The 13,719-nt window shown below is 37.5% G+C and overlaps 1 protein-coding gene across 1 annotated transcript in view; it reads left to right on the top strand.

The window, feature by feature from the left end:
* The window catches only part of LOC122535257 (ras-GEF domain-containing family member 1B-like), a 176,979-nt gene extending 167,656 nt beyond the window's left edge, over positions 1–9,323 (top strand). The window contains exons 9-11 of the mRNA XM_043666644.1: positions 7,934–8,085; positions 8,523–8,595; positions 9,193–9,323. Of these exons, the coding sequence (XP_043522579.1) occupies positions 7,934–8,085; positions 8,523–8,595; positions 9,193–9,214 (247 nt within the window). The 3' untranslated portion in view covers positions 9,215–9,323. The remainder of the gene's footprint in view (positions 1–7,933; positions 8,086–8,522; positions 8,596–9,192) is intronic.
* The last annotated feature ends 4,396 nt before the right edge of the window (positions 9,324–13,719 follow it).

The following is a 13,719-nucleotide window of genomic DNA, read 5'->3' as shown; positions in this document are numbered from 1 at the left end:
GTGAGTAAAAACCTCCTGCTCTCTCTCTCTCTCTCTCTTTCTCTCCCTCTCTCTTTTGTGTTAATCATTTAAAGACATACGAGAAAGTTTCTGGCCTGATGAAAATTTTAATTTCCATTAATCTGGTTTTCGAGCCTTGAATAATTACGATTTATCTCGAAGCAGAATTGACCAATTTCTTTTTTCTTTTTTTTTTTTTGGTTCTTCGCTATTTGCTGTTTCTTTCGACGCTCGTGAAAGAACAGGAAATCTTGTCGAATAATTTTATTAATCGATGTTTTATTACTGTGAAGTGCGATACTCGCCAATTTTTACAGGCATTTAAACTTTTTTTTAAATATGACACTTTTCCGTGAAAACCTACACATCTACGAATCAATTTTGATACAATGAAATTTTATGGAATTTTATAGAATTTTATAAAATTCACGTTGAAAAGAATGTCCAAGTAGTACGAGACTGTATGTAGTCAGACATAGTCTAAGCATTTCCTTGAAATCCACGTACATCTCTCGCTTATTTTTACTTATACGGCAACCCAACAATCTCATAGACTTCTTCGTGAAAATCATCGTAACATTTCTTTCGATGGAAAACACAGGGGAGCAATAAAGAACGGTAATTCCCGTTCAAAATTCCATTTCTGTTCCCAAATTGCAGTTGTCGTGTGTTATTCGCTCTGGCCAACGACGATTTTACAATTTCGTTCTCGCGAAGAATCGAAGGACGATCTCTCGAAGATCTCGCAACAGATGGAATATTTATAAAGTAATTTAAGTTGAGTGGCGGAACGTGAGCCGAACGGTTGAAACGCGATCGCCGATTTCCCATCGGCCAATGCCAATACCGAAGTTCTTTTTTGCCCGAGTTCTGGTAAAATACTCTCGATAATTTTGTTCCTGCGGAGGCGATACGTTGACAGAAAGCTCGTTTCCTCAGCGCCGCTCAAATGCCCCGACCCTTTTTTTTTTCTGTTTGCCGCTCGTATTTATCACGAGGACGAATGTGCCGTGCCATTTCCTTCGCCTTCCATGAAAAGCGCGAGAAACCCCGCGTCGTCCCTCGCCGCCCAACTGTACGTGTAAACTTATTAAACTTGTAATAGCAAAAGTTGTTTCCTCGTAGCTCGACTGAAAGTTGCTGAAAAGAAAACAGGAAGAGAGGAGGAAAGGAGTGGGAGAAAGTTACCGGAAAAAGGGTCGAAACCCTTTCGTTCCCTCCGAGCGTCTGACTTTCTATTATGATCCTATAAAAATGCTTTGCTTGTAAGGCGTGCGCAATTGTCTGCGTACAATGGTTTCTGTTAAGATAATCCTCCACGTTTTTTCAGACGAATTTGGTTCGAGGTTTAAGGTCCTTTTGAAAGATTTATCGTCCTCCCTTGTTTTTCACACAACTGTTATTTATTTATGTTGGCAAGAATATTAGATTGCTAGCTCTAATTTTCATTTAGAGACGTTGATACATCAGTTGTAAATAGATTCAAAGAGAATGCTTACGATGTCTGACCAATCACTGTATAATACCACTCCGGTAGTTACGCAATTTGCAATTTCTTCTAGCTCCTTCCTCTTTATTTTTTTTTTTTTTTTTTTTTGTTTCATCAATAATTTCATTTTGTTTCTTCATTTCATAAATTTCTGAACTTTGCACTGGTTCAGGGGATACGGGAGTAATTTCGAAGCATGGAACACCGTACTACGAAAGAACGAACAAACACAATGTCCAAAAATTGATATTTCTTTCTCTCTTTGCTCATTTTCCACGCAAGGTAAAAATTCTAATAATCTCGGTTCTCGGCGAACATTTTATAGGTCAGCTCTGACTAATCATCACAATAACGAGGGCATCTGAGGTAGAACGCTTTTTTTCGTTCGAAAAACTCATTACGCATGCGATCGCGTTGTAAAATGAAACCGTTTCGCGGAGAACGCCACTGTGCGTGGCCGCAAGAAGTTTCATTAGAAAAATAATTTCTATTCCACACGAAAGTGCTCTACTCCACTTGACGCGATATTTGCCATAATCTTCTCGGATACGCAATTGCAGAGAATTTACGATCATACTGGTTTTTCTCTTGTACACGTTTAACTAGTATGTGTCTTTATCAAGTATACGTAGAATTTTTTTTTCATATTTATGTGGAATCTTATTAGAGAGAACAGAATAGTAAAATTACAGAAAAATGTGAAATGCATATGTACGTATTTTTTTAATACATACTATAGAGAAACGCATCAAGATGCTTCCTGATTTTTTAATAAAAATATATCATACATTTTTCAATGGTCACTCTACGTAATTTTCTCAATCTCTCGAAAAGTTCATTAACAATAATTCTCCAATAATTTTATAGTACAAAAAGAATTTGTAATGAAATAACTTGTAACGAATTTTATAGCTTATAAAACAATTGCAAAATCTCCTCATTTTTGAACAAAAAGTAAATCCTACGTAAGTTCTTTAATAATACATAATTTTCTCAATCTCTCCAAAAGTTTACTACATTTTTCATTAACCATGGTTTTCCAATAATTTCATAGCATAAAAAATTCCATGGTAAAATAACTTGTAATAAATTTCGCAAGTTACAAAATAATTACAAAGCCAGTGAGAAATATTTCAAATGAAATATCAGCAAATCTCATGCTCCATCTCACGAGCCTAATACTTAAATGAAAGAGTTACAGCAGATGATCCGTGATTTTCGACAGTACACGTTACATGTGCATTAAGTTCATGACGACTTTATCCCCAAAGTAGGAGACGTACGATGGAAAACGGTTCGCGAATTCGTGTAGACAGATAATGTCTGACCAATGCGAGAACGTTTCACTAAATTGATCAAGCAGGTCGTCACATCAGTGGGGACACACTGCCAGTACGAATCGCTTCAAGACGCACACCGTCTACAAACAAATGTCTACGTATCACGCGCTTTAGATCACGTAATACACTCGATCGAGAACTATAATTCGGTATTGGCTGAAGCAAATAATAGGATATATCGTTACGGCCACACGTATGAGACTGTGTTAGCTTCTCCTCGATGTACAGGGTGTTTCGTAACTTGTGGGACCCATTTCAGGAGCTGATTGTTCGCCTAAAAGTAATGAAAAAAAAGTCATATAAATATATGTCCTATCTGTCTTCGTTCATGAAATATAATGAATTTTATAAACAGAGCAAGCTCTAGTACGCTAGTTTTACCAGGGATGGCATATTCAATTTTCATAATAATCATAATTGGGATGAAGAAAACCCACACGTTATTGTGCATTCAAGACATCAACACCAGTTTAGTTTAAACGTATGGGCATAATGGAATAATTGATAAATTTTTAATTGGATCTTTTTTTCTTGATGGGAAACTAACAGGCACAAAGTACGTTGATTTTTTGAGCACGCGTTTACACGAAATATTAGAGGAAGTTCCAGTCGATATTAGATTATTCGTATGCGGTTTATGTATGATGGAGCTCCGCCGCATTTTAGCCGAGTGGCTAGACAATTTTTAAATCAACACTTTGCAAATAAATGGATTGATCGTGGAGGTCCTGCTCGTTCTCCGGATTTGAATCCATTTTCATTTATGGGGACATTTAAAATCTATTGTACACGTAACATCGATTGAAAATGCTCAAATACTACGAAATAGAACAGAGCAAGACTTCCGGCAAATTCGAGAAACACCAGGAATGATAGAGAGAGTAACCAGATGAATGACAAGACACGTGCAGTCTTCAAATGCAAGGTGGTCATTTCGAGCATCTTTTGTAAAAGTAATTAAATTCATTATATTCATTCATTATTCAGAAAATTCATTATATCTCATAAACAAAGACAGACAGGACATATATTTATCTGACTTTTCTTCATTATTTTTAGGCGTACAATTAGCTCCCGAAGTGGGTCCCACAAGTTACGAAACACCCTGTATAGACGATTGATTCGCATTTTTATATAAAACCAAAATTTCCTTACGAATGTCAATGGCAGTTTTACGTCGAGCTGTGTAAATTATTGGAACCGACATTTCGCCGAGGTTACAAATTATTCTAACTTGACAGCGGCGTGAAAATCCGTCTGCAAAAAGTCTCGTTCTCTTCGTTAAGGATTCTCCCGAGTCCCATCACGCGTTCATCCTTAATACGAAACGAATCGTTCCGTGAGAGGGAATCCGCGTCAGGGTATCAATTTCCTTAGAAAGTGGCGCGGGTGGGTTTGGATGGGGTTCTAATAAGGGAAAAGAGCCCTTCTTCCTGGCAATTATCCTCCCTTGTCGGTCCGTGGACCGAATCTCTAATAGAATTTCGATCGCGGGATTGGCGGAGGCAGAAGAAAGGAAGCTAGACGACGATGGAAAGACAGGTTTCTCTAGGATGGATATTGACCGATCGGGGCAAGCGTATATGTAAATGTCCGTTATGTGAACGTCGCGCAGCCGGAAGCAGGCGTCGCTGCCACGCGAATTCGCACGCTTCCGACTTCGCACGATAAATTGCCTTCCCCCCCCCCCCCCCCCCCCAGTTCGACTCGTAGTTTCATTCGAGCGTTCGCGCGCGCGTACGCACATGCGTAGTCCACAGAGACTCACAAAAGTATTCGACGACTTTTGGCAGTGTTGCAGAGAACATTTGGAAATTTCGTTAACGCTGTAACGAGCCTGCCGGTTGAAAGTTGAACACTTCTTTTTGACGCCTATAGACTAGAAAAGTTTAGACTTGACACTATCAGAACTATCAGAATTGATCAAAATGGCCAATTTGTAATTTTGTAGTTGGAAATCTTGTAGATACGAAACATGTGTTTGTAGAGATTTAAATGACCCTTCGGAATATATATACAAATAAATAAAAGTTTATTTCATCCTTAATTAATCATAATTTAATTTGTCACGTCTTATTGTAGAGACTTTCCAGTTTCTTTACTTTAACGTTCCTGATGGGCATTTTATGTTTTATTTCCTTCAGCTAAATAGTCAGTTATTCATAGTAGCGAAATATATACAGGACGAATTGAAAAAAGGTATAACAGTCATTCGTATTTAACAGTTGTCGTAATATATATATATATATTTCGAATGTAACTGTAATGTAATCACTGCAACACACACGCAGATCCTTGGAAATCGTTACACGGTGGAAATCCCCGAGGCTGAACAAATTATTCCTTCTTTTCCGATCGAATCCGAGAGTTGGTAGACGGTTGATGAGTTCTTGAAAGTCCTTTTGGAATTGGTGATTTGGTTTGAGGAATAGCTAGGAGATTACCTGTATTCGAAGATCTATATATATTGGATATGATTCGCGGAGGAATGAGATTTCCCGTTTGGTACTGCTTCCCTGTGAAATCTCTGTGAACGAAAGGTATTACTCATTTCACGCTGTTGGAAAGTTTGGAGATGTGAATTATTATAGCGTGGAAAGCGACAGGATGTTCGACTTTGAAGTTTTATTCGAAAAGTAGAAAGTTTGATTGATATTTACATCCGTATTTGACTAACGACTGCTTCGAGAAATTGTAAGAATTGTTTCTACATATTAAATATCTCATATTTTCTACTTGTCCAAATTTTAATTTATTTGACTCTTCTGAGAAGCATCGTCAGTAATTAACTTGGAAATAATTACGATACATTTTATTTTTTATTCATAACAATTTGATCTATATTAATGTATTAAAGTAACTTTTTTTAAATAAAAATTATTATAACTTTATTATTGTAATTTATAAAAATTTTTTATAATTAGTTATTTTTCATTATGATTTATGTCGAGTATGATCTTCTCTCTCTCTCTCAGTCTCTCTCTCTCTTTTTTCGCTTCCTCTTTGCCGTAAGAAAGATCTTAACAAGTTTTAAAATTGTTTGCACATAAAATCACATTGCTTTCGAAGAGTACATAAAACTTGAAGGGACTACTCGGGAACTTTTTGAGACTTTCTCGCGAGCTGACCACTTTGAACCTACTTCTTGAAATTACAAAATGAAGAAGCATCAAAAGCCCCTCTTCATAAACTTTCCTTTTACCAGATAAAATATTCAGTCTCGATATTAACTTCTTACAATAAGAATACATACACGGGACGAATTCTCTCAGGTATGCTAGGTAAATGATTGAAACTGGCTTTAGACAAGCGTACTAAAGTCATGTACTTCACTAAAATGTTCTATTATTCCAAGACAAGACTTTTCTCCGTTTACTTAAACGAATTGAATACTTGAAAATGTGTTCCATAAAATCGAAAAGAATAACTTTGGTAGATAAAAAAAAATTAAAATACATTCAAGAATGAAAGTGTGTTGAATTAATATTTAATTACAACAATAAAGAAGTTAATTCCGAAAATTATTTGTAATTTTCTATTTAGATTCTATATCTTCTGTAACGATTCGGTAAAAATCTCACTTTACATTTATAATATAAAATATTTCGCATTAAAAGGGGAATTTTCTTTTATATTCTGTTTCAACTACTTTCCACTTTAAGCAGGTTGAACGTCTCCCCTTCGCTTCAATGTAAATCTATTAACGTTAAAATCCATGGGGAGGTACAAATCGAAATTGATCAAGTTAAAATTAATCAAAGCGTGCATCAAACTGAAGACTGATCGATGCCTGTTTCTAAGCCTGAAATTCACGTGACCATTAACTTAACTCTCGCGCGAGCTAATGCAATCAGGATTATCCGAAATTAATTTAACAAAATAACAGGCAGTCGTTATTTGGCTCCGAATGGCCGACACTACGTAAACACAAGCTAACGTACGTATTGGAAGATGCGACGCTGTTGTTCCTATTAATCCACGATATCCAGCCATCGATAACGAAATGTTCGTTAGACGCTTTGGCATTGATGAAACTTTTAATGATTACGTGGACAGTACGTAAGTAGCCGAGAACACTCGGGAACATCATTCACGAATACATGGAATCGCAAACTTGTGTTTGAACATTAAATTTCTAATATTTTACGAATGATTGGCTGTTGCTATTTCGCGACGAGAAACGAATCTGGGATTAATTTTAAAGCGTAAGACACTCAACTTTCACAATTCTGGATTCACTTTTTTTTTAGAAAAATATTTTCATATTCAAGCTGTAAGCGGGAGAGTGAAGATACTGTTCTTCGTCGAAAAAAAATACTATAAATTCAAGCGTTTCTCAAAACGTTGAGAAATTTTTTTCGTCACTGAATCCACAATGCGTTTGAAGATTGAAGCCTCCTCTTTGCAACAGCCCTCTAAAATTTTCTGTCATCGCGATGTACAAGATGAATCACGTAACTTAATCATCTTGGATATCTCCGTCGTTTTTGAAAATACGACGTTATTTGTGCAGTATAGGTAGCATAGTTGTAGGTGGAAAGATATAAAGTTAGTTTCAATTTTTTCCGATGAAGTGATATATTTTTTTGTTCCATCGATCGATATTCATGAAAAAAAAGTATCAACCCCCATATTACTAATTTAATAAATATATTAAATTGAATTTTACGAAAATCACGCATGTACTAAACAATTTTTGTTAACAATATTTCGAAAACAATGAAGATATTCGAGACGATCAAATGGTTCAGCCTGTGTACAAAAAAAAACAAGATAGTACGTCGAAAATTAATATTAAAAATTGACACTGAAAATTCTGAGTGTTCCTGGAACTGATCATTAAGAAATTTTTAACACTAAAACTAGAATCAGACTGATTAAAATAAAATTTGATAAATTTACAGCGAATGAAGAGAGTTTAGAGATTTGAATGTGAATAAAAAATTACGTTCTACATAGTATCGTAAATTTCATTCAGTTTCTTGCACTTTCATTCCTCTGATACCTTAGTGATAGTTGGTTCCAGAATTTATTCGCAAATTCGAGCGTTTTTTGACATTGATTTGCGTGTTTTGCTAATCGAACCATAAAATGACTGTTTCAGATTACCAAATGGGCACATCAATTTCGAGAAGTTTTGGCAGCTGGCGAAACAGGTGACGGAATTCATCGCGTGGAAACAAGTTGCCTGCCCGTTCGAGAAGAATCCGCGTGTCATTGCTTTCCTTCAGGCGAGCCCGGTGCTGACTGAAAACGGTAAAACTTTTCAACCGGTTTTTATTCGATTGCTGAATAAGAAGAGAATTAATGAATCGGAACGATAACGCGGAAAGTAAAAGTAATTAGTGCAGGGCGTTGGATTGCTTTTAAATTAATTAGCGGGATAGCCCACCTACGATGTTTAATAGAACGACGTTTAAAAATAGAGATTTCACTCCGAAGAACTGACCCGAAGTAAAATCCCATCATCAGCTTGTAACAAAATTATAGCGAAATTACAGCGAGATGAAATTACCTAGATGCTTCGCGTTATTTCGTTTGAAAATTAATGCGACCTTTATGTTCGCAGATTATGTTTTAATTGATGAGAAGAAGCTTCCATTAGTTCTTTGGACGTTTAAAAATATTTTTTACTCGTCTCTCAAGCCTCGTTAATATTAATCACTGCAATTTCTTTCCCTTTCGTAACGTAGCTTTAGCTTTGGCGTCCTTCGAGTGCGAGCCACCCGACAACAATCCAGAGAAAGAACGTTACAAGTCATTGAAGTAAGTAATTTTCATGTTGCCTAACGTTCAATCAAATTTTTCAAACTCTAAACTCCTAATGTAACGTCGAGCAATTAACGTAAACTTAAAGGAGAACGATCTCGTTTGCATTTGTGACTTTCCACTTTAAGAAATGGAACTTAAATTGAAATGAAATTTCTTCGAGTCGCAATTTCCACGAACGTTCCTCAAATCAGCAAGTTAAAATTTATGCAATAACAATATACGCGATCGTACAATCTCCACCATTCCACCAACTATTTTCATACGAGTCAAAATTGATGTAATGACAACGCGATCGTACATTCACCTTAAATAAAAGTTTTCGTTCAGTTTCTTAAAAATTTAAATATCGTATTTCTAATTATTTCTGTACAAGTTGATAACAGTGTGCAATCGTATAGTCTCGAATTAAAATTTCATTCATTGTCAGTTTCTTAAATGTTTCAAATATTCCACTTCTAACTGTTGTACATTCCCGATTGTTTGCTCGATATTTTATTCGACCTACGCTCGCGCGATCAATTGAATCAATTAATGCACAGTTCTCAGTAGCATTGAATGACGTTCTCTTTCTCTGATTTCTAATTCCGACAGGTCCGAACTGAACGCCCAGTGAAAAAGAGCAACCATGCAACGCATCGAATGGGAGCGATATTGAGACAGAGACGCACTCTTCTAAACTTCGTTCCAAACTAATTAATCATTCGTGAATCTCTCGTACGAAATCAGTTAAAGAAAGTAACATCCAGCAAGAAAGTAGCGAAAGAGAGGGAGAGAGAAAAGAACATCCAAATCGTGAGCGAAAGACCAGCGAACGATGATGATAAGAGACGCATAAGAGGAGGAAGAAAATGCAGCGATTTGCTGGCGATCGACGAACAAGAGAGAGAAAGAAAGAAAGAGAGAAGAACAATGATTCGTCGTAGTGATCTCGCGCCGTTTAAAAACATCGTTTAGGTACATTAATACCGATCGGTGCAATCGTCTCGACCCTTTTCACGAACAGTCTTCAATTTCGTTTCCTCAAACTTCATTCCTTCTAACCGTCTGTCGAATCACTCTGTCACACTCTTCGCGTAAAAAACGATATTGCGCGATTATTTGTACGACTTCTTCGAATCGAATCGAATCGAATTTTCAGAAGTGGACATACCACATTCGCTACGTTATGTCACGTTAAACGAAGCAACGAGAGAAGCTCTTCGAAGAAACGAGACGTCGCCGCACTTCGTCTCGGCGAGAGTCTCTTCGAAGAAGTTCGAAGAACGTAAGAAACTGAGAGATCGATTGCACCGATCCGGATGCGTCTGCAGGCCGAGGCGTCGACACTTCGAAGCTAACGCCTTCGAGGTGAAGCCCTCGATCTGCGAAGAAGCACGAACAACGCGAAAAAAGAGGAAAAGAAAAAGAAAAAGGAAAAAAAAAAGTAACACGAAATCCACTGAACAGTATCGCGTAGCAGTAAGTATAGTTCCTAAGCCCGAGGCCAGACGAAGAATCGTTCCTCGAATCGGTGAAAGCTTGCGCCACGCTCGTGGACGCTTCGTTCCCGAGGAATCGTCTCGTCCACTTTCGGCCGACCCCCTTTTTGTACATAGCCCTTTTGATATACGCTAACGTAAAACTCCTAGGTGTGGAACAGAGGATAATGGGAAATGATAAAAAGAAAAAGAAACGGAAGGGGATAGGTTCGTTCCTGTAGAGTAAGCTCGAACGTTGTCGTTTTTAAAGTTCTAGGTTACACGTAGTAGGAGACGACGGTCGTCGTGCACGTACTTAACGAACGAGAATGACGAAGAAAGAATGAGAGACAGAGTGAGAGGGGGNTTTTTTTAATACGTTCACCCGCGAATTTTTGCCGCGAGTAAAAAAAAAAAAGAAAAAAAAGAAAAAAAGAAAGAAACACCCGCACAGGAATAAATCTTTTTTCGGTCTCGGTGGACCGTTTGATTCACGTTCGTTGAAATTTTCGCATTTAGTCAAACTCTCTGCACGACTGCTTCCTCCTCGCGGAATAATGTGACAAATTATCGTAACACAAATCGGGGTACTTGTAACCTACTTTTAACTTGATCGCGTAGTATTTTACTTTGTGAGACGTGTCGTCGTATTTTGATGAAATAATTCTCGCTCGCCGTTCGTCGCAAATCGATTAAAACATCGAAACATCTGACACTGAGTGAGACATTTCTCGATCCGTGATGCGAATTCCTCGAGCAGGCAGAACGTAGAAGCTGAGGAATGTAGCTTGTCACGTCGCGTATATTTTCCTCGTGCTTTTACAAGAAGCGAGAAAAAAAAAAGAAAAAGAAAAATTCCTGTTTTTCTACGGAATATGTACCGCCGGGAAAAGAAGAGAAAACATTTGGAACACGCACGTCACCGTTCGAACGTGACTTCGTATTTTTCCTCGACAACGATCCGCACGCTCTTTCTGGACAAGTTTAAAGAGAATATGATCGATCCAGCGGTGGATCGAATTCCAACCAAAAAACAAAACAAAAAAAAAAAACAAAAAAAGAATAAACAAAAAAAAGAGAAAAAATATTAACGATTTCTTCTTTTTCCTTTTGTTCGTTTTGCGCAAAACGAACTGGCAGATAGAGAGAAAGGAACGCGGGGATATAAGTGGACGAACTGAGGGCGAAGGGATTTCGAGAAAAATATAGGGACCAAGTGTTCGTTTTTTCTTTTTTTTTTTTTCTGTCGAGAAGGAAACCGTAGCGATCGTGGTCGGACGCGATCGCGATCCAAATGGAGGAAATGCGAAAATAAAATGCAAACTGTTTGAATTCTCCGCTCGCTAATTCGTCGCTTCGCGTACTGAGAGAAATATATATACGCCTTTGCAGTCATTAGGCTATTACGCGAGCCACGATTATTATAAATAATCGTTTGTTTTTCTTTTTTGTTTTATTTTTATTTAATGTATCCGCAGCACGCGCTCCAATCGTGGAGAGAGAGAGAGAGAAAGCTATTTTGTAGTTTTTAAAAAACTACGTTCAGTGAAAGCGTATTTGTACATTGTTTGATTAATTTAATTATTTATACGAACGTATTGCACTGCGAGCTCTTCGAAGGCAGGTTGAACTTGTGTTTCGATGTACGATCCTTGTTCATTCGAGTTTTGTATTCAACGTATTCAAATATGTACAAATCTCTTTTTTATACGTACGTTAGTAGCATTAGTTTTCGAGTCGTATGGATCTTGGGGTGAGAGGTGTTTAAGCGTAACAGAGGCAGCTGTTCTTGCCTTCGGTAGTTTAGCGCGTGACCTTTTTCACTGTTCCTTACACGATCGTATCACGAGCATACTAACTTATACTTTTAACAGAAATACAGTTCTATAAGATTTTAAAATCTCGTGCAAAAGTCTTGACGATTTTGTACGAAACTCGAATCGATAGTTTTAAATGTTTTCTTTTTTTTTTTTTTTTTTTTTTTCTTCAACCTTGAAGAAAGTTTTCTGTAGACGAACCAACGTTTCCTTCGGCTTCGAAACGAATGATTAACTAAAAGCCAGATTCGGCGGATTTCTCTTTTAACTTGGCCACGATATTCTCTCTCATTTATCATAGAATATGGTTTTCTATACTTCTCTAACGCACGATGTTTATCCGTTTATTTATAAATAAATCCGTTTTTATATATAAAATATTTATATATAAAACACGCTGTTTTAAACGCTCTACTTCGTCCCATGACAAACAACACGCGTTTCTCGTTAATGTTAGCAGTTTCAACAAATTCTCTCAGTACGAGAATCAGAAGCAAAAGAGAAACAAAACGTGTATCATATGCAAACAGAGTAGCAAGTCGTATGTACGAGGACGAACCAGAGTCTACGCGAAGATTCGCGTAACAAAGAAAGTATAATTCATCGATCGAGCCAACAATAATCGGGGACACGTATGTCACACGTGCCAGGCTCCTTTCTTTGAAAGTTATAGAAATCATCATCGTACGGACTATTATACTATTTCGCGACGATGTTTCGAACGATTCTTTCTCCGTCGTCGCGATTTAGATTATTTAAATTTAATAAAAATTTTCGTACGTGTTACGACCGACGTATTAATAAAAGTCGAAGTGTCGAATCACTGAATCGACGTAGCGATACATTTTCAATTTAACGTTCAATTTAATGGACTGACTCGCGTAAGACGGTTTAACTGAAATTTAGTTCAGTCCTTCAATCCAACCCAAATCGATCTATCATAACGTTGAGCGCGCCGAAACCCGGCTCGATTTATCTCCGAGTCTAATCTAGATGTAATTCTAGGGCTAACTCACGCTTAATCCAACGCAATCCAGCCGATCGTTCGACTTAATCGAAATGTAATTTAGACAGTGTATCGATCTGATCTTCCTCTTGATTAGCTTGACTCTCTCGTTTTTCAGGAGCAGTCGTGCGAATACGTGTTTCAAGTTAGTTTAAATCACTGTTGTCTACGAGGTAATTTCACTGTCAATTCCAATTACTCCAAATTCTCCAAAGTAATCGAGTGTTTCGTAACGCGTACGAAATTTCATAATCTGACCATCCACCAGACTCACGTGAAATTTTTTTTTCTCTTTTTTTTTCGAAAATCGTCTTCATCACACCTGTAAATATCCACGACCAGTATCTCATCTCTTCCTCCTCATCGATTTTATAAAGCCAACGCGCGAAAGTCAGGCACGCGTGAGAAACGAAACGAGCTCGCGTCTCGCGTGTGAAAAAAGAAACCGCTCAATAAAGTCAAAGAAGGAGCCTGGAGCCAAGCCTTCCCCCGAAAAACGTTCTCACGTGTAGCATTGTAACGAAGAGTCGACAAATTATCCATGCACGTTTATCATAAACCATTACACGATTAACCTGTCGGACTTATAAAGTAAGGAGTAAATAGTTAACGAGTGTTATCCGTGTAAGCGCGCCGCGTTGTCAATAATCCAGCAGAGGAATCTCTGCGACACCCATCCGGAACGATCATCAACTTGGCCAAGGCCCGTGTTCAACGAGTTCTCCTCGAGTAAAATAATGAAATATCGCGTGGTACGGAACAAGTACTTTGGTGCTTTCTTACAAAAGGTGGGCCAAAAATCTGTAATTTCAAATTTAATAAAATTAGTTGTTTCTTA

Source organism: Frieseomelitta varia, unplaced genomic scaffold (genome assembly GCF_011392965.1).
Source record: "Frieseomelitta varia isolate USP_RPSP 00005682 unplaced genomic scaffold, Fvar_1.2 scaffold_690, whole genome shotgun sequence".
Lineage (NCBI taxonomy): Eukaryota > Metazoa > Arthropoda > Insecta > Hymenoptera > Apidae > Frieseomelitta > Frieseomelitta varia.
Note: the sequence above shows the minus strand (reverse complement) of the source record. Positions and strands in the feature narration are given on the sequence as shown.